Here is a 20,962-nt window from a genome sequence, read left to right on the forward strand (position 1 = left end):
GCAAACACACAACTCCCTAACAAGCAAAACCTTCCTAAGTGCTTTGAACAACTCTTAGAGAATTAATTAAACTTCTAGTGTCTGAACTTTTCTTAAATATTCTGATGTAAATTATAGTAAGATTCTTAGTCACATATATAAAGTAACTTACTTAAAGCTGGAATCACACAGCTAAACTCATTCCTGAATAGTGTGTGTCCACTTACCTGGGTGAGCTTCCAGTTCTGCATGGATGCTCCTTTGACTGATTTGAGTGGTCAGAAGTCTTGGCTCCCATAAGATTGCAGCATCTTTGTTCACTCATCTTTACAACTGGATTGGGTTCTGTGTTTGTTTCCTGTTCTTCTTGCCTGGGACTTTTTTTTGTTTTATTATTTTTATTTATTTATTTTTGAGACGGTCTTGCTCTGTCATCAGGCTGGAGTGCAGTGGCACAATCTCGGCTCACTGCAACCTCCGCCTCCCATTGCCTGGGACCTTTTTTATAGGTGTTTATATCTTTTGCATTCCTCATATTTCCAGCTCTCAAGTCATAATACAAATGTCATACCAATTTTTTGGGGGAAGTAACAGTATTCTTTCTGTACCAGTACCAGTTCTTGGGATTCAAGTATTTAAAGGCAAAGGAAGTTATAGTGATTCAAAGAATAAGAAGTGTATTTCTTTTGGCATAGAGCAGGGGTGACTTCATGTAGACTCTGTGAGGTGCCAAGGGCGCATGGGCAGATGGGCACAGGTGGTACCTGGGCATATCATGTTCTCCCATAAGAAGCTTTCAACTTTGTGGTAGGAGTGGAGAGTCAAATTAGTTTCACAGACATTTGCCTGCTGTGAGATGTCATGGGAGAGGCCCAGAAGGTCAGAAGAAGACATTCTATCTGAGGCCCAATATTAGAGCAGTAACATTAATTTGAGACTTCCTCGGGTAGACGTCGGAGGGTTGTGAGGCCTCGGGCTGGTGCAGTGGCCAGTGCAGAGGTGGTGCAGTAGGGTCAGGTGGTTTTCCAGCAGGAGGCAGTCATTAGCTGATCTTGACACAGGAAAGCTGAGACTGTGCACACATAGCTGGTAGCCGTTTGGGCAGAGCTGCTCCGTGTCAGATGGAGTCTGTTTTGTGGAGGTCAGGTGCTGACTTTGAGACAGTCTTCTGGCAGACCGATGAGTGTGAGCATGACTAGGTGGGCACTTGGAGACCTTTGAGTGTTCTGTCCGGAACTGTGTTTTATGGAACTTACTCAGGGATAAGCGAAGGTCAAGGTAAGAGGAGAAGAAGCCGGCCTGGAGTCTTTGCCGTAGTCCAAAGCAGAGGCACTGAGATGTGGAGCCCGTATGGTGGTGGTGGACATGAAAAGGAGCCGACAGACGGGAAGGAGGACGTCTTGGATTTGGCTGGTGATTGCATGTGGAGGGCAAAGAAGAGAGAGGAGCCCAAGAGCATCCGGCTTTCCAGCCTGGATGCTGGGGAGGATACAGCTTTGAGGAGAAGACGCTGAGGTCTGGAGTTTAAAATTACTTCTACGGAGTCTTAGGAGAGACTCTAAAGAAGGGAGATAAAGCAGAAGGGCATGAATCCGGCAGTGGGTGGAAGGAAAATGCGTGCATTTATGAGTGAAGAGGATGGGGCGTGAAGGAGAGCGGAGGAGGCGGAGCGGGTCAGGGTTGATTCATGTACCTGCTCCACACACCTCCCCTGCTGGGCGTCTTTCCAAACTGCTCAAGGTGTACATTTCCAGGAGAGAGCTCATTACAGGACGATTTTTATAGTAGAGGAAGGGGCCCAGGTCTGTTTTTGTGGCTCTGTGATGATGTGGGGACCCAGGGGCATTAGAACGTGCATGCATAGCAAGGTAAACTTGATGCTGTCTTCCTTCTGCCTGGCACATCCAGCAGGCACCTTTTGCTCCATGCCTGCTGCTCATGCCCCAGAGCGGGGCTGGAATGGGACACCGAAATATGGGCTGGGGCAAGAGAGGGCATTTATCAATATTACTTGGTGTTTTATTCTGTTCTCTCAGTGCTATAAAGAAATACCTGAAACTGGGTAATTTATAAAGAAAAGAGGTTTAATTGGCTCATGGTTCTGCAGGCTGTATAGGCTGCTGCTTCTGGGGAGGCCTCAGGAAACTTACAATCATGGTGAAAGGCAAAGGGAAGCTGGCATACATGGCTGGAGCGAAAGGAAGAGAGCAAAGGGGAGGTGCTTGTAAACAACCAGATCTCGTGAGAACTCACAAGAACAGCAAGGGGGAAATCGCGCTCACAATCCGGTCACCTCCCACCAGGCCCCTCCTCCAATATTGGGGATTACAATTCGACATGAGATTTGGGCAGGGACACAGATCTAAACCATATCACTTGGCAATCAATTTATATCACTTGGCAATCAATTTATATCACTTGGCAATCAATGGTTTTGGCCCAGGCGCTGTGGCTCAGGCCTGTAATCTCAGCACTTTGGGAGGCTGAGATGGGCAGATCATGAGGTAAGGAGATTGAGACCATCCTGGCCAACATGGTGAAACCCTGTCTCTACTAAAAATACAAAAATTAGCTGGACGTGGTGGCACACGCCTGCAGTCCCAGCTACTCGGGAGGCTGAAGCAGGAGAATCTCTTGAATCTGGGAAGCAGAGGTTGCAGTGAGCCAAGATGACACCCCTGCACTGGCGACAGAGCGAGACTCCATCTCAAAAAAATAAATAAATAAATAAAAATAAATTTAATGGTTTTTTTGAAGGGGAATTACAAAGATCACTGAGCTATATACATTTGTGTGGTTTTCTGTATCTTTTATTTTATGATAGTAAAGAAAGACATTCTGTTATAATCATGAAAATTCTTTTGCAATTATGAAAGTAATTATGAAGTAAGATTTCTTTGCCCCAAATTCCATGTGACTTTAGTGTTATTCTGCATTATATTATACAAGGATGATACTAGGTTTTGGTTTAATGACATGTCATTATAACTTTTATTTCTCTTCAATTAATAATTTTCCATTGGAGAAATTAATACATGTTATTGATTAATTATAGATTGAAGAGTTACTGGCATTTTGAGGAGAGATGTGACAGAATTTCTGTCTAATCTTGAGAGAAATGAATATGCAGTTTTTAAACAGATGCCTGATAAATTTATTTTTAAATTTACATTTGTGGAACAGAGCCTTTGTGGAATTCTCACGAAATCCAACAGAGAGATTTAAAACCCTTCCTGCAGTATATATGGCAATTAAGATGTCTCAACTAAAAGTTTCACTTGAACTCAGCGTTCATTCTGCAGAGGAAATTGAAGGGAAGGTGCAAGGCATGAACGTCTCAAAGCTCAGGAACACAAGGTATTTTCAGGAGGGAGGTGGCAGACAGGCCGTGCCTGCTTTCACATTCTCAGGTGCTATTTTTACATGACTGTTGATCTGGCCTTGCTTCAGCTCATGGTAAAAGCATTGGCTTGGCTGGGTGTGGGGGCTCACGCCACTCGTCCAGCACTTTGCGAGGCCGAGGCAGGCAGGTCACTTGAACCCAGGAGTTTGAGACCAGCCTCGCCAACATGGTGAAACCCTGTCTGTACTGACAATACAAAAATTAGCCAGGCATGGTGGCACACACCTTTAATCCCACCTACTCGGGAGGCTGAGGCAGGAGAATTGCTTGAACCCAGGAGGCGGAGGTTACAGTCAGCCAAGATTGCACCACTGCACTCCAGCCTGGGTGACAGAACAAGATGCTGTCTTAAAAAAAAAAAAAATAATAAAATAAATAAATAAAAAAGCACTGGCTTTGTGGTTGAGTGGAGCTGCTGTTGAATCCTGGTTGCATCATCTCCTCACTGTGTGCACTTGGGCACATTACCTAACCTCTCTGAACCTCAGTTTTTTTTCTGTTTAATAGAAATGATACCAGCCGGGTGAGGTGGCTCATGCCTGTAATCCTTACATTTTGGGAGACCGAGGCGGGAGGATCACTTGAGGTCAGGAGTTCAAAACCAGCCTGGCCAACATGGTGAAACCCCGTCTCTACTAAAAATACAAAAAAATTAGCCAAGTGTGGTGGTGGGCACCTATAATCCCAGCTACGTGGGAGGCTGATGCAGGAGAATCAGTTAAACCTGGGAGGCAGAGGTTGCAGTGATGAGCTGAAATCACGCCACTGCACTCCACCCTGGGCGACAGAGCGAGACTCCGTCTCAGAAAAAAAAAAAAAAAAAAGGATACCTATGGTGTAAGGCTGTTGAGAGGATTGAGTGATATCATTGATGTAATTTTTAGTTAAATAGTAGGGATTAAATCTAATGTTAATTTCCTGTCTTCCTAGATAGGATTATGCATTTTGTTTTGCAAATTCTCTTTTTAAGTAATGTGGAATATTTTTTGTCTTCAACACAGCAGTCAGTGGGACATAATGGAGATGCAGCTGGGAGCACCTAGTTGCTTACCAGTGTAAGCTGCCCTTCCTTGCCAAATGGCATCTTTCCCTCCCGCCCAGAGAGTGGTACAGGGCCAGGGCTGTCTGTAGGGCTGGTCAGCCCAGGGCAGGAGCACTTGCTGCATGCAGCTGTCATCACCCTGGCGGATCTTCTTCTCTTGGACCAAACTGAGTCACCCATGGTATTTGTGACAGACTGCTTGCCTTTTGACCATATCCCCATAGTCACATATGTGGGAAGTCTCATTTATTATTTCTTAATTGTAGAGTTTTCAGTTCTGGGAGGAACTTAACAGGAATCTGAGGAGTTGGTGGAGGAAGGGAAATCTGTTCCATCTGGTTTCACCCAGTGTGTGACTTTTGGTTTCTGAGAGTTTGGGAGTGTAGTGGGTTCAGTCCTTCATGTAGAGAAGGCCTGTCCTGCTCTAGTGAGGTCAGACTCCACTTACTTTTGTAATTGAATGCTGGGGAGTCACTCATTGCCTGAGTCACTCATTAAAAATAGGTCTGGAGATCGGGAAAAGAGTTGGATCAAGATTTTTCTTATAATTCTTTCTCTTCATTTTAGAATAAAGTATTAGGAAATTTTTATTTTCTGTCAAATTTGTCTTTTGTATTCCAGAAGTTTAGCATGTACTATCTTATTGCCTTTAAGGGAAAATGATATTTTTGGGGTTTATTGGAAAATCGTGTGTGTGTTTTCTAACATAGCATTGAGCCAAGCGTGGATTCTTATAGTTTTCTAAAGGTCAAGGTGCACATTTGAAAACACAAGTTAGGAAACACTGCAGATAATTCTAAATCTCAGACCTTGAAAGTCTAAATTTGATTATTTATCTTGATAATACCTTGAAAGTAGATATTCTCTGAGAGTCTTGGCCTTCACAATTATATACTACCTGGAGGGTAGTATTTAATTTTTGGGATGTGTACCCCTTCCAGAGCTCTTCAAAAAGCCAGCAGAAATTCATGTTTGAGATGAAATCAAATTTGTCATCTCTGGCTTAGGTATTTTATTGAAATGTTCTTTTCTTGTAGAAATATTAGAATAGTTCAAGTGATAATTTCACATATATAAATGTGTTTTCTTTGTAAAACTTGATTTTTATTTTATTAAAAATCCGTATTATGTAGGGTGAATGTGGACTTCCAGAAGCAGACCGTAGATCCTATGCAAGTCTCCTTTAACACATCAGACAGGTCCCAGACAGTTACAGATCTCCTTCTAACTATTGATGTCACAGAGGTAAGGATGAAGTAATTGAGCTTTTCCTTCTTCTTAATCTAAAATCATCATGTTGTATACAGGAAGTTTACACACACACACACACACACACACACACACAGAGAACTTGTGCACCTTGGTAATCTTGTTAATGTGGGTGAGTTTGAATTATCACTGTACTTGTTAAATTGAAATATGACTAAAATGGAAATTGAAACATGCTTATTCTAGAATCAAAGTTAATTTTTAAAACATCAAGTACATTTAAAATGCTGAAATAAATCAGATTTAACAAGATACATGTTAGAGGAAAAAAAAGTGTGTATATTTTTGAGACAAAGTCTTGCTGTGTTGCTCAGGCTGGAGTACAGTGGCACGATCTCTGTTCACTGCAACCTCTGCCTTCTGGGTTCAAGCGATTCCCCTGCCTCAGCCTCCTGAGTAGCTGGGATTACAGGTGTGTGCCACCATGCCCGGGTAATTTTTGTGCTTTTGGTAGAGACGGGGTTTTACCACATTGGCCAGGCTGGTCTCGAACTCCTAACCTCTAGTGATCTGCCCACCTCTGCCTCCCAAAGTGCTGGCATTACAGGCGTGAGCCACTGTGCCCCGCCAAAATGATTATATGACCTCAGAACCTTTATTTATGTAAGAATGAGTCTTGTACCGCCAAGAAAAGGATATATTCCACACATTTCCTTACCTTAGTTCACCAGGGGACCCCCTCTTTTTGTCTCATAAACACATGTTAAAAACCTGTAAAATACTTATGTTCCGAGGATTAACGCTGGTGAGATGTCGTACAGCACAGGGTGTCAGCCCTATGATTCAAGCTCATTTTCCTCCTTACAAAAGTCCTTTCTAGATTTCATCTCTGCTCCTCCTCTTCCTTTTTAGGTGGTTGAAGTGGGACACTTTTGGGGATACAGGATTGATGAAAAAAACTCAGAGATTCTGAAAAAGCTTACTGCTGAAATCAATCAACTGACGCTGATGCCCTTGCCCACTCACCCACATCCAGACTTGGTCTGTCTGGCACCTTTTGCTGATTTTGATAAACAACGCTACTTTAGAGCTCAAGTCCTTTATGTTTCTGGAAATTCTGCTGAGGTAGGTTTTTCTGTAACAAGTCACTGGAAGGGAAATGAGACAGACAGACGTACAGCAGTTTATCAAATATCTTTTATAATTGTAGGTGGAAATTAAATTTAAAATAATTGCAGTTAGCAAAGTAGTCTGTTTCCCTCATTGATATGTGGATTTAAGCTCAGGTCACTCTAAGAATTCTATAATTACAGGATTAGAGCAGACTGCTGCATTGCTATTGCTCAGGTAGGGCATTGTTTTTGACCCCGTCGTAAAGTGTATACTTGCTTTATTTTCTAGGTATTCTTTGTAGATTATGGCAATAAGTCTCATGTAGATCTACATCTTTTGATGGAGATTCCCTGTCAATTTCTTGAACTTCCTTTCCAGGTAAGGTAGAGAAGACTCTAGGGAATGAATGCTGCATGCTGGACAGGATTCCTGGGTGGATTCCTGGGTCATATGGTGCCCTGCCTCGGCTTACAGCTAGGGGAGCCAAGGCCCAGGACAGGGAGGGACTTGCTTTGTCACAATAGCCAAATTTGGTTTCTGCTCTTCCAAAAATACATGAAGGGTTTCAGATTTAGCAAAAAAAGTTGTTTTAATCCAGTAGTATCTTCTAATAGTGTTTCTGAGTTTTCTGGTTACGTTGAAACCAGACAGACTTTTTAGGTAGGCCACAGACATAGTCACACATGCCCTTACCATCAGTATGAAGACAATCTAAAAATTATTCTAAATATTTCTTATTGTTGTTAAAAAGCAAACCAAGTTTCTTTAGGAAATTCTCACTACCCCAACATTAGTTTTATTGGGACTTTTATGAGAATATTGTTGAAGGTACATGAACAAGGTCTGTTTTCAGTGGTATTTGGGATGAGTGTTTTGCTTATTTATAAAGCTGTTTGAGCTGTGCCCTTCTGTCCTTGTAGGCTTTGGAATTTAAGATTTGCAAAATGAGACCATCGGCAAAGTCTCTTGTTTGTGGCAAGCACTGGAGTGACGGGGCCAGCCAGTGGTTCGCCTCTCTGGTGAGCGGCTGCACCCTCCTTGTGAAAGTCTTCTCTGTGGTGCACAGCGTCCTGCACGTGGACGTGTACCAGTACTCAGGGGTCCAGGATGCCATCAACATAAGAGACGTCCTCATCCAGCAGGGCTATGCCGAGCTCACGGAGGAGTCCTACGAGTCCAAGGTGTGTGCTTTCGCTGTTGGTGGAGCACGCGTTTGTGTGAGAGAGAACGGGGCAGGCTTTCCTTCCTCTGTGGACCCTGAGATAGGAGGAGGCGGACAGTGTTCCTCTTCACCATTTGGTTTGCTGTACTTGTGTGAAGACTGGTGGCACCAATTTAAATGTCTTCTAGATTTCTCTGAGACTAAAGTATGGTGGTTGGGTATTGTTTTTGTTGGTGAGTATTGTATTTGTTTGTCTCCTATTTAGCTTGTTTATTTTTAAAAATTATTTATTTAACATATTTTTTAGTAGAGACAGGGTCTCCCTGTGTTGCCCAGGTTGGTCTCAAACTCCTGGGCTTAAGGGATCCTCCTGCCTCAGCCTCCCAGAGTACTTCCAGGTGTGAGCCACTGCACCCAGCCTCCTATTCAGCTTTTTATCTTCTTAGGATAGATTTGAAAATGTTCTATATATGTGGGGAGTTTTAAAAATGGATTCCAAGATTTATCTCCCTAATGGAAGTAGTTAATAAAATATTTCAAATATTTCAAGCATTTCAAAACTTCTTTCAACTGTTTCTTTGAAAATCAATGTTAGAGTTATTTTTCACGATCTAAAGGTTTGAGAGGCCACTTCTTTTTCCTTTTTTAGTTGCCACATAATCATTGTACATATTTATGGGATATAGAGTCATATTTTGATATGTGTATATAATGTGTAATGATCAAGTGAGGGTAATTAGCAAATCTGTCACCTCAGACATTTATTATTTCTTTGTGTTGTAAACATTCAAGAACTTTCTTCTAGCTTTTTGAAAATATACCTTATAGTTAACCATATTTACCCCACAGTGCTGCAGAACGCAAGAACCTATTCCTACAATCTAGCTGTAATTTTGTGTTTGTTAACCAGCTTCTCTCTGTTCTCCCCTTCCTGTCTTACCCAGCCTCTAATACCCACAATCCTCCTCTCTACTTCCATTAGTTCAATTTTTTTTTAGCTCTTACTCATAAATGAGAACATGTCATATTTATATTCCTGTGCCTGACTTATTTTACTTAACATACCATCCTCCAGGCTCATCCACGTTGCCAAGAATGACAGGATTTTTTCTTTTTGTAGCTGAATGGTATTTTATTTTGTATATACCGCATTTTCAGTATCCATTCATCTGTTGATGGACACCTAGGTTGGTTCTGTATCTTGACTATTGTGACCACTGCTGCAGTAATCACGGGATACAGGTATCTCTGATGTACTGATTTCCTTTCCTTTGGATAAATATCCAGTAGTGGGATTGCCAGATTGTATGTTCATACTGTTTGTAGTTTTTTGAGTAACCTTCACACTGTTTTCAATAAAGACTGTATTAATTTACCTTCCCACCAACAGTGTATAAGAGTTCCCTTTTCTCAGCATCCTTACCAGCATTTACTTTTTGTCTTTTTGATAATAGCCATTCTAACTGGGGTGAGATGCTATCTCTCATGATGGTTTTGATTTGAATTTCCCTGATAATTAGTGATGTTGATCATTTTTCGTATATTTGTTGGTTATTTGTATGTCTTTGAGAAATGTCTGTTCAGATGCTTTGCCCACTTTTTAATTGGATTATTTGCTTTTTTGCTGTTTGAGTTCCTTGTGTATTCTGGATGTTATTCCTTTGTCAGATGAGTAGTTTGCAAATATTTTCTCCCATTCTACAGGTTGTCTCTTCATTTTGTTGATTGTTTCCTGTACTATGCAGAAGGTTTTTAGTGTAATATAGTTCCATTTGTCTATTTTTGTTGCCTCTGCTTTTTGAAGTCTTGGCCATAAAATCCTTGCCTAGATCAGTGTACTAAAGTATTTCTCCTTGTTTTCTTCTAGTAGTTTTTTATAGTTTTAGGTCTTACATTTAAGTCTTTAACCCATTTTGAGTTGATTTTTGTATATGTCAAGAGATAGGGGTTTAGTGTTATTCTTCTGCATTTAGACGTCCAGTTTTCCCAGCACCATCTATTGAAGAGACTCTCCTTTCCCCAGTAAATGTTCTTGGAGCCTTTGTTGAAAATCAGTTGCCTGTAAATGCGTGGCTTTATTTCTGGGTTCTCTATTCTGTTCTATTGGTCATCTGTGTGTCTGTTTTTATGCCAGTATAATGCTGGTTTGGTTACCGTAGCTTTGTAGCGTATTTCCAAGTCAGGTACTGCGATGTCTCTTGCTTTGTTCTTTTTGCTTAGGATTGCTTTGGCTTTTGGGGTATTTTGTGGTTCCATATGAACTTGAGGATTGTTTTTTCTATTTCTGTGAAGAATGTCATTGGCATTTTGATTGGAGTTGCATTGAATCTGTAGCTCGCTTTGGATAGTATGGTCATTTTAACAATATAAATTCTTCCAATTCATAAACATGAGATGTCTTAATCATTTGTTTGTGTCCTCTTCAATTGCTTTAATTGATATTTTGTAGTTTTCATTATAGAGATCATTCACCTCCTTGGTTAAATATATTCCTCGGTATTTTATTTTATTTTTGTAGGTATTGTAAATGGGATTGCTTTCTTGATATCTTTTTAAGCTAGTTATTGGTGTATAGAAATGCTACTGATTTTTGTATACTGATTTCTGTATCCTGCAACTTTTCTGAATTCATTTATCAGCTCTAAAAGCTTTTTGGTGGAGTCTTTAGGTTTTTCTATATATAAGATCATGTTATCTGCAAAGAGGGACATTTTGACTTTCTCTTTTCTAATTGGGATGCCCTTTCTTTCTTCCTCTTGCCTAATTTCTCTGGCTAGGACTTCCAGTACTGTGTTGAATATAAATGGCGAAAGTGGGCATCCTTGTGTTGTTCTTGTTCTTAGAGGAAAAGATGGCAGTTTTCCCCTCTTCAGTATGATGTTTGCTGTGGGTTTGTCATGTATGACCTTTCTTGCGTTGAGATATGTTCCTTCTATACCCAATTTGCTGAGAATTTTTTTATCTTGAAGTAATGTTGAATTTTATCAAGTGCTTTTTCTGCATCTATTGAGATGATCAGAGAGGCCACTTTTGAAGCTGATGTTGAAGGTCTTTTACTTCTGTTATTTCTGCTGGGGATGAAGAATACTGGGTATCAGGAAGGGACAGTCTAGCAAAATGTTAGCCGGAGTGCTGGCTAAATTCTGTATTTAATTTATATAAAAACACTTCAGGGAATTATGTTAATATAGCCAGTGTAAAACCAAAATTTTACATATAAAAAAGTCCTGTAAAAATGTTTCTTTCTTGCAAACGATAGTAAGAGAAGAAAAAAGAAAATTAAAAAAACTGTAGACCAGGTGCAGTGGCTCACACCTGTAATCCCAGCATTTTGGGAGGCCCAGGTGGGCAGATCACCTGAGGTCAGGAGTTTGAGACCAGCCTGACCAACACGGTGAAATCCCATCTCTACTAAAAATACAAAATTAGCTGGGCATGGTGGTGGGCACCTGTAATCGTACTACTCGGGAGGCTGAGGCAGGAGAATTGCTTGAACCCGGGAGGCGGAGGTTGTAGTGAGCTGAGATTGCGCCATTGCACTCCAGCCTGGGTGACAAGAGTGAGACTCCGTCTGAAAACAAACAAACAAACAAAAACCCCAAAAAACTGTAAAAAATGTTTATTTCTCTTAAATTCTCTAATGGGTAAAATGTTGCAAAGGCTGTCGGATTTCTTTTGTTTGAAGAAATAAGGTTGTAAATCCTGTCATATTTCTTTTGTTTGAATCTTAAAATGAACTTGATAAAATTATTTCCCTATACTTTAATTAATGACTTCCAAAATCATCATTCTCAGTAAACTATCGCAAGGACAAAAAACCAAACACCACATGTTCTCACTCATAGGTGGGAATTGAACAATGAGAACACATGGACACAGGAAGAGGAACATCACACACTGGGGACTGCTGTGGGGTGAGGGGAGAGGGGAGGGATAGCATTAGGAGATATACCTAATGCTAAATGACGAGTTAATGGGTGCAGCACACCAGCATGGCACATGTATACATATGTAACTAACCTGCACATTGTGCACATGTACCCTAAAACTTAAAGTGTAATAATAATAAAATAAAAATTAATGACATAGAAATCAGAGTAAGACTGTGCCTATGAAATATTTTGATTAGTTTGGAAGAAAGTCCTTGTAATATTTTCTTTTAACAAAACAAACTTTTCTTGTTTGTTCAGCAAAGCCATGAAGTTCTCAAGGGCCTCTTTTCCAAGTCAGTAGAAAACATGACAGATGGCTCTGTGCCCTTTCCCATGAAAGACGACGAGAAGTATCTCATCCGGATTTTGTTAGAGAGCTTTTCTTCCAATAAACTGGGTACTCCAAACTGTAAGGTGATTGTAGGAGTTTTAAAATGTAATTTAAAAGCTTAGTATCATTTTACATTTATGTGCTAGGAGTTGTAGTCAGTAGTCATGGTGGTTTTTTCTTTTCTGGCTTTTAATGCTGTTACTTTTCTCACAATTGATCCTCTTATAATAATAAGAAAAAACCCTGGGGTTTAGTGTTTAGTGGGGTTTAGAGAGAAGCTTTGACTAGTTTTTTTTTTTTTTTTTAAACCCTCCTGACGTGTGCTTTTTTTGTCAGACTAAAGGAAGCACAGCGTGTGGGTTCAGAGAACTGGTGCCAGCCTTGGACTCCCTGGCTGGCTGTTAGAGCCGGTGCTGCCCGCCTGCTTGGAGAGGAGGGCTGGCCAGGGTGTCTCCTTGTTCAGGGACTCCACTTGTGTTTCCCCAGCCTCTGGCTGTGTGGTCTCAGGTCTACCTGTGCAACTGGGTTGGTCTGCTGCAATTGAAATAATAGTATTTTCACTAAATTGTCAATGATTCCTTTTTTGTTGTTCAAAGGCTTTCTTAAACATATATATCAAGGAATGTTAGTGAAATCGTTGAAGAGAATGAGTTACATCCCAGAAAAATACCTTCTTTAAGGCACTTTTTCTTAACTGAATCATAAAGACATTATAAATGAGATGTCTTTTTTTTTTTCCTTTAAAGAATGAGCTGACTTTTGAGTTTTAAAAATTCATGTTAAGTGTTATCTTGCTTATTGGTAACACTTCCTATATTTTGTGCATGCAGGCAGAACTTCATGGGCCTTTTAACCCTTATGAACTAAAGTGCCATAGTTTGACCAGAATATCCAAATTCAGGTATGATTAACTTAAGTTTTTCATGAATTTTTTTTTCTCTGCTTTTCTATTTATAGATCTCATCAGAAAATAATGTATCTTTATATCTAAACTGTTGGAATGTGTTATCTTTTCTTTTCTTTTTTTTTTTTTTTTTTTTTTTTTGAGACAGAGTCTCACTCTGTCACTCAGGCTGGAGTGCAGTGGCGCAATCTTGGCTCACTGCAACCTCCGCCTCCCGGATTCAAGCAATTCTCCTGCCTCAGCCTCCTGAGTAGCTGGGATTACAGGCACATGCCACCACACCTGGCTAATTTTTGTATTTTTAGTACAGATGGGGTTTCACCACGTTGGTCAGGCTGGTCTCAAACTCCTGACCCTGTGATCCACCTGCCTCGGCCTCCCAAAGTGCTGGGATTACAGGTGTGAGCCACCGTGCCCAGCCGGAATGTTATCTTTTCTAACTTCTCATTTCTCTCCCAGCTCCTGATTTGAGGTAGTCTCTCTCTCACACACGTGAAAGCCATTCTGTGTAAGACATTTTTTAGTATCTTTTATCAAAGACTACATTTTTTTCTGTTCTTGTTACAATTGTTATTCAGCAAAGCTGTGAGAGCCCACTGTATGCCAGGAGCAGTGTGTGGTTTGGGGCAAACTGTAGTGAACAAGAAACAGTTGTTTGTCTTCATGAAAATTATGGATACAGTTGGCGGGTGGGGGGCATAGAGGAAGCCGGTAACTACAATATAGGGTGATAGGGCTCTTGATAAGGGCACAGAACATCATGAAAGCATCTAGGGGGCCCAGCCACCCTTGAAAGATCATGGAGCTTTTCCAGAGAAATCTGAGGCCTGGCGGATACAGAGGCGTCAGCCAAGGTGCAGGTGTTGGAGGAAGAGAGGGGAGGTGGGATGAGGGTGGCTCCACTGGCAAGTGCATAGGCCTGAGTTTGAGAGTTTGCACGTGTAACTCGAGTAAGTTTAGTAAGATTGGAGAATTGGGTGGGGGGAAGGGAGGTGCCAAGCTTGTGGTAGACGAGGGCAAACTTTGTAGACTTCATTCTGAAAGGGCCGTGAACCTTACTATGTGCATTTTAAAATGATGCCTTTGGGTAAGTCTTGTCTTCTCAAAATGTCTTCCGGGGAGCACATTGGAAATGCAGATGCCCAGGTCCCCTAGGGCCTTCCAAATGAGCCTGCATTTTCACAAGGCCTCTGGCGATATGCCTACGCTTACAGTCTCAGGAGCCCCCGTGTGAAGCCGGCATTGGATTTCAGAGTAGAAAGATCCTCAGGCAGTATTGTGCTTCTGAGGCTGGTCCCTGCTGTAACTCAGGGTGGGAATATGGGAAACTGAGTCCCTGGCAGGAGATACAGAAACAGCTTCATCAGCGCTTTCACCTGCTGGAAGCAGCAGGATGGAGCTGCATTAGAGTCAATGCTGAAGGGAAGAGGAAGAATTAAGGGTGCCCTTGCTGGGGCTGCAGCAGGCTTCTGCTGAGGGGTGACGGAGGAACTGTGGGGTGGACCACGCTCAGTTCCCTCTGCCAGGATGCAGGTGATGGCCCTTATGCGTTGACAGTGCAGGACAGAGGGTCTCGAGTGGAGGTGGAGGTTCGGGCATCCCCAGCGTGTGCGTGGTTCCTAAGCCAGGGAGTGGTCGGGATCATGCACGAGGGAGTGGAGAGAGAAGAGGGCTGAGGACCAGCTTGAGGAATCCTGTGTGAAGAGGTGGTCCAGTAAAAGGAGATGTGCAGGAGAGTGGGGGTTAAATATTTCTTCCCGTCTATCATTGCAGTTGCCGTTTGTATTTTTGAAATGGGTTGCTTGTGGGTTGGCATAGCACATTGCCTGGTTAGTGGATCAGTCACCCCATCTCCTGGTGCTCCTGCCTTTTAGGTGTGTTTGGATTGAGAAGGAGAGCATCAACTCTGTCATTATCAGTGACGCCCCTGAAGACCTTCACCAGAGAATGCTGGTTGCAGCTTCCCTTTCCATCAATGCGACTGGTAATTTAAGGATCCTGTTTGTTCCTTGTCCTCTCTTTTTTCTTTTCCTTGACTTCAGCTACTAGGAACAACTTATCCTATAATTGGTGAACAAGTCTACACTATGTACTATTTTTTTTTTTTTTTTTTTTTTTTTGAGACAGAGTCTTGTTCGATCGCCCAGGCTAGAGTGCAGTGGTGCGATCTCGGCTCACTGCAAGCTCCACCTCCTGGGTTCACACCATTCTCCTGCCTCAGCCTCCCGAGTAGCTGGGACTACAGGCGCCCGCCACCATGCCCGGCTAATTTTTTGTATTTTTAGTAGAGATGGGGTTTCACTGTGTTAGCCAGGATAGTCTTGATCTCCTGACCTCGTGATCCACCCGCCTTGGCCTCCCAAAGTTCTGGGATTACAGGCGTGAGCCACCGCGCCCAGCTTATGTGCTGTTCTTTTAGGCCATTTTCTGACTGCTTTGGCTGGTGCGAGGTTACGTGGTGGAGCATTCTCACTTTTCCTTTTATACAAGGATGTGGGAAGTATTAATAATTGACTCCTGGATCTTTCATTCATTCCACCCTGCTTGGCTACAGAGTAGAATACATCCAAGCTCTTGGCCCTGGGAAAAATCCAATAGCCTGATTAGGGGAAAGAGATGCAAAGAGTAACCAAATAGGAGTTATCCCCAAGTGGGGTAAAAGCTTACGCATCATAGCGTAGTGTCTCTCTGTAGGGTACTGTGGAAACAGAGAACAGGGAGTGTGCGTTACTATTGGGGTGGGCCTGTGGGGACTGGACAGACTCAGCAGAGGAGGGGATACCTGCAGATGAGTAGGAGCGGGCCGGGAGGGAACGCTGCCCTGAGCAGTGTGAGTTAATGCCCGATGTTGATTTAGCATGATTTGAACAGGATCTACGATGCTGCTGAGAGAAACCTCTCTGATGCCTCATATCCCTGGCCTCCCGGCTCTCCTCAGCATGTTATTCGCACCGGTGATAGAGTTAAGGTACGGGCATCCCTCTTGTCTATAGGCTTTGTAAAATAAGAACCTGGGCGGGAAAAAATGGGTGCCTCTCCTTGCTCCTTTTGGAAAGAAAGCCTTTATGGAAGCTAGCCATGGCACGTCTTGCTGCTTGGGGTGAAGCCTGTATTGTTATTGATTTATTTATGCTTGGGCTGATTTTGAAAGAAGCTCAGAAAGCTTGTAAAGGTACACACTGTGTCACATAGGAGCTCGAGGCAAAAAAGGGGCAAAATAAATTAAAAATGGAGCTAGGAATGAGGCTCAAAATAAATGTCATGGTGATGGACATCCCATTGTTAATGGATGGTGAATGTGATTCCAAGTTTTCTGGTGACCAGTTGTGGACAAGAACCCGTCAGTCCCCCTTCTTGTGGTAACCATGACATCAGAAGGCAGATTGCCCAGCAGATTGTAGCTCTTGTTAATGCCACGATTAAGCCAGGATTTCTCCCAGAGACTTTGATAGAGAGGAGTGTGTGATGCCATGAGCAGAGCTCTTAAAGGCACCCTCACAGTGGGGGCTGCTGCTGTGTAAGGTTTTGTTTGCAGACTAGGGATTGACAGAGCATTCTCTGTGGGGAAAGCACTAACATAGGTTTTAGTGGAGCAGTGGGTGGGGGTGGCTAGAAAAGGAGTAATATTTGGGCTTTAGGAACTCACATTCTGCTGGGCAGGATGGAAATGGCCGTGACGAGATTGCAGTAGAGGCCTGGTAGCACTTCAAGAGTCGGGGGCATGGAAAGTTACCCTTTTCTTCTTTTCTAGTCAGCTGGTGAGCATGGGGGGGTGGTCCATAGACCTAGGGGGCTAAGTTCAGTCAAGGCAGGTGGAAGGGCCCCACCGTTTACTCAGTCCTTTTTGCCATTACACTTGTTCAGAATCTGACGGTGCAATCTCAAAAAGTGTAGTGCTTTTTTTTTTTAGTTGTAAGAATATTTTTTTCATTAAAATATGTGCTACTTAGAAAAAGCTGAATGGGAAAAATTGACACATTTTTAAATTTATAGATTTAAATTTAAATATTTAGTATACTTATTTAAAATTTGTATATACATATTTTTATTTAAGATTCTTGTTATACTGTATTCTTTTCCCACAAATATCAGGTTTTTCATATTACGATATCTTTATAAATATCCATTTTGATAATTGTATCATATATCACTGAATGGGCATATGATGGCTTACAAAAATACCACCCTGTTTTAATTATACATGCACTTGTTTCTGAGCGGCTCTTGTCTGAAAGGATTGAATATGCCTTTAATTGTTGAAATGTGGCCTAATTTTGCAGTGATGATGCAGTAAATCCCTCTGTAAGTTCAGGCGTCTTGGAGCCTCGGTGGGGAGACAGATGTGCGGGAACCACACGTGGCAGTGGGATGATCTCATGAGCAAACAGCACGCTGTGCACCTGCAGGCCTGAGGCTTGGCTAGTGCAGAAGCAGGTCCCTTCCTCTCATGGCACTTTGGACGCCCTGCTTGCCTTTTTAACTAGACAAAGCTCCTGCTTCACCTCTTTTAAACACCAGCTTTTGAGGATTTGAATGATATAGTGTGTTATTTTCACAACTCCAGAGTGCAAGCGTTTAGGTTGTAGACATTCAAGAAATACTGACATACTTGGTATTTAAAACACCATCTTTCTAGAAAAAGCACAAGCTTAATAGGAAAAGGTTATATATAACAATACACAGTGCTTTGCTGATTATATTCATTTTGTTGAATTAACTGAAATGTGCCAGATTTGGGACGGTTTATGTGACAGTGTTCGTAAGACTAGTTGTCTTTGAATCCACAGGCTTAACTAGGTGATTATCGGAAAGATAGCAGGGGGGCCTGGTTGATTTTCCTCCAAACTCTGCCTGCCTCTGAGTAGTTGTATAAGCTTGGTTTTGTTATTGTTTTTTGAGACAGGGTCTCACTCTGTCTCTAAGGTTGGAGTTTTTTTTTTTTTAATTTGTTGAGTGAGTAACAACTGTTTTTGAGAAACTTTGAAAGATGACAGCTGTTTGATTTGGGATGAGCATTCTCCTTTCCTTTCACTTTAAAGATGCAGTCTTCTGCAGCGAGCAGGAGGGGGGTCTTCAGTACAGACCTGGCCCAGGGGTCCCAGCACTGTGTCTTAGGTGTGTTCCGGAGGGGAGCTGTCCTCCAAAGCCCACGGCTCCTGAGAGCCGCTGCCCCGCCGTGCACCCATGCCCGTTTGCTTCCTTTTGTGAGCCACCTGTCTAATGCGCACCCGCACGGGACTCGTCTCCTGTTCGGGTGGCGTCGGGCTGCTGCACTAGAGGCTGTCCTGGCCCCCCTTGTTAAACGCGAAGCCTGCAGTCTCTGGGTAAAGTCTGTTCTCCCTCCACATGTGTCACTGTCCTGTCACAACTGATTCAACTTTACGACTAAGTGATAATTTTTTACCACCTCTAACATACTCTTTGTACAATAGTGGCAGGAAAGGAAGATGAGCAGAAAACTTAATTTTATCTTGATTTTCAATTTAAAAAGGGAAAGGAGATATGTGTTATGCCCCATTCATAAGCAGAGACATCTAAGTGGAGGCCACTGTCCCCTTCTTTGCCAACTGGCTGTGGACTGACCTAGCTGCCATTTGTCTCCCCTCCTTTGTTCTTTCTGCCATGTGACCTTCGCTTGTAGCTGGCCCCTCCATAACTCAGGGTGACTGAGCTTTGGTGCCAGCTTTCCTCTTCCCTTCATCGTGGAGCTGATCCACCACACATCTGTCCCTGGAGTGCGTCACTCCTCTTGCTGCCCCTGTCCTCGAGGTGTTTTCCCTGAACAGTTGGAGTAGTTGATGGTGTCAGCCTGGATTCAGTGGCATCATCATTGTGTACCTCGTGGAGGCCGCCTCCCTGGGTGAGCAGAATGCTCCATGGTAGCAGAGCCTGGCACCTCCAGGATGGGAGCAGACATCTGAGAACACGCTCTTATTGGTGTAGTGACAAGAACACTGTACTCACCTCCTTCCCTTGGTTCTTGGAGCCAGGTTTTGCTACTGGGGAGACTGCCAAATGCTGGTCATGGTTTAGAGGGTAAGTCACGTGTTGAGGGCAGTGCTGTAAACCTGGGAAGATGGTGCTTCTGAACAGGCATGAGAGGGTGGGGGGATCTTTAAACAACAACAACAAGAAGTTCTATCAATTAAAACCTAAAAATTAATATATACACTTATATGTACCCACAAAAATTAAACAAACAAAAAATTAAATGAGGGTGGATTAAAAGAAGACTCTCACTGTTTAACTGGGTATTCCAGCTACTGTGGCTAAAAACAAGTTACCCCAAAACTTCAGTGGGCTACAGCAACCTTCTTTGCCTCTGTGGGTGAGGAACTATGTCAGGGTACACAGGGATGGCTTGTTGTGTTCCCAATGTTGGGGCCTCCAGCTGAAGGATTTGGAGGCTGGTGGGTGTCCAGGCTCACATCTGGTGGTTGCTGCTTGCCAGAGACCTCAGTTGCTCTCAGTGAGGACTTCCACAAGTGATCTGTCTGTAGGCTAGTTTGGGTGTCCTCAGCATGGTGGATTGGTGCTGAGGGTCCTGAGAATGAGCCAGGTGGCAGCTGTCACTGTTTTTTTGTTTGTTTTTTTGAGTTGGAGTCGCACTCTGTCACCCAGCCTGGAGTGCAGTGGTGCCATCTCAGCTCACTGCAACCTCTGCCTCCAAGTGATCCTCCCACTTCTGCCTCCCAGGTAGCTGAGATTACAGGTGTGCACCACCACACCTGGCTAATTTTTGTATTTTTAGTAGAGAAGGGGTTTCGCCCTGTTGGCCAGGCTTGTCTCAAACTCTTGGCCTCAAGTGATCTGCCCACTTCAGCCTCCCAAAGTGCTGGGATTACAGGCGTGAGCCACCGTGCCCAGTATATTAGTTCATTCTCACACTGCTAATAAAGACATACCCGAGACTGGGTAAATTATAAAGGAAAGAGGTTTAATTGACTCACAGTTCTGCATGACTAGGGAGGCTTCAGGAAACTTACAGTCATGGTGGAAGGGAAAGCAAACACGTTCTTCTTCACATGGTGGCAGCAAGGAGAAGTGCCGAGCAAAAGGGGGAAAAGAAAAGCCCCTTACGAAACCATGAGATTTCATGAGAATTCACTCACCATCACGAGAACAGCATGAGGTTAACCACCCTCATGATTAACTGCCTTCCAGAGGGTCCCTCCCATGACACGTGGGGATTATTTAGGATGAGATTTGGGTGGAGACACAAAGCTTAACCATATCACCTGGCCTGTGTCACCTTTTGTAATCTAGCTGCAGAAGCCACACAGCGTGAGTTTTACTGTAGTCACAGTCACAGCTAGACCACTGTGGCTTCTAGGTCCCACTGTAATTCACAGTGTGGTTGGAAACTACTGAGACGCCTTAGGCAAGGGAGTAACATTGTATTTGTTTTGAAAAGCTACTCCTGTGTGCTATATGGAGAAAAGATTGGAAGAGGCAGGAGTAAGAGATGGGGAATTGGTTGGAAAGTTGTTACCAAGTCCAGGTGAGAAATGGCAGTGGCTTGGACCAGGCTGTTGGCCGCAGCCATGGAGAGGCTATTAGGGAGTGATAAAGGTGACAGGACGTGCCAGTGGTCAGAGGAGGGTGGTGATAAAACTGGGATACAAAACTTTGTAAGTGTGCACCATTGTTTTAGGATGAGAAGGTGGAACATTTTTTTAGGCTTTTACTAAGTGCTAGACTTGTTTCACAGGTCATAAATATGTGCATAGCCCTTTCTCCAGAAATCTCCCTAATAAGAATTTAACCCACGGAAAGAATTCGAAGGCAAGGGAAAAAAAAACCCATTCATGATAAAATATTCTTTTCATTATCTTATCTACCACGTTAGAAACTTAATAAAGTATTAATACAAATTATTAAGTATTA

General features: G+C 42.8%; 1 protein-coding gene across 2 annotated transcripts in view; it reads left to right on the top strand.

The window, feature by feature from the left end:
• TDRD9 (tudor domain containing 9) overlaps positions 1–20,962 on the top strand; it is a 124,102-nt gene that overhangs the window by 90,465 nt on the left and 12,675 nt on the right. For both annotated transcript variants that reach the window (XM_034938252.1, XM_055098069.1), the window contains 9 exons: positions 3,163–3,336; positions 5,558–5,669; positions 6,546–6,758; positions 7,035–7,124; positions 7,667–7,927; positions 12,099–12,254; positions 13,002–13,072; positions 14,950–15,059; positions 15,947–16,043. In XM_034938252.1, coding sequence (XP_034794143.1) covers positions 3,163–3,336; positions 5,558–5,669; positions 6,546–6,758; positions 7,035–7,124; positions 7,667–7,927; positions 12,099–12,254; positions 13,002–13,072; positions 14,950–15,059; positions 15,947–16,043 — 1,284 coding nt within the window. The remainder of the gene's footprint in view (positions 1–3,162; positions 3,337–5,557; positions 5,670–6,545; positions 6,759–7,034; positions 7,125–7,666; positions 7,928–12,098; positions 12,255–13,001; positions 13,073–14,949; positions 15,060–15,946; positions 16,044–20,962) is intronic.

This window comes from Pan paniscus, chromosome 15 (assembly GCF_029289425.2).
Source record: "Pan paniscus chromosome 15, NHGRI_mPanPan1-v2.0_pri, whole genome shotgun sequence".
Taxonomy (NCBI): domain Eukaryota; kingdom Metazoa; phylum Chordata; class Mammalia; order Primates; family Hominidae; genus Pan; species Pan paniscus.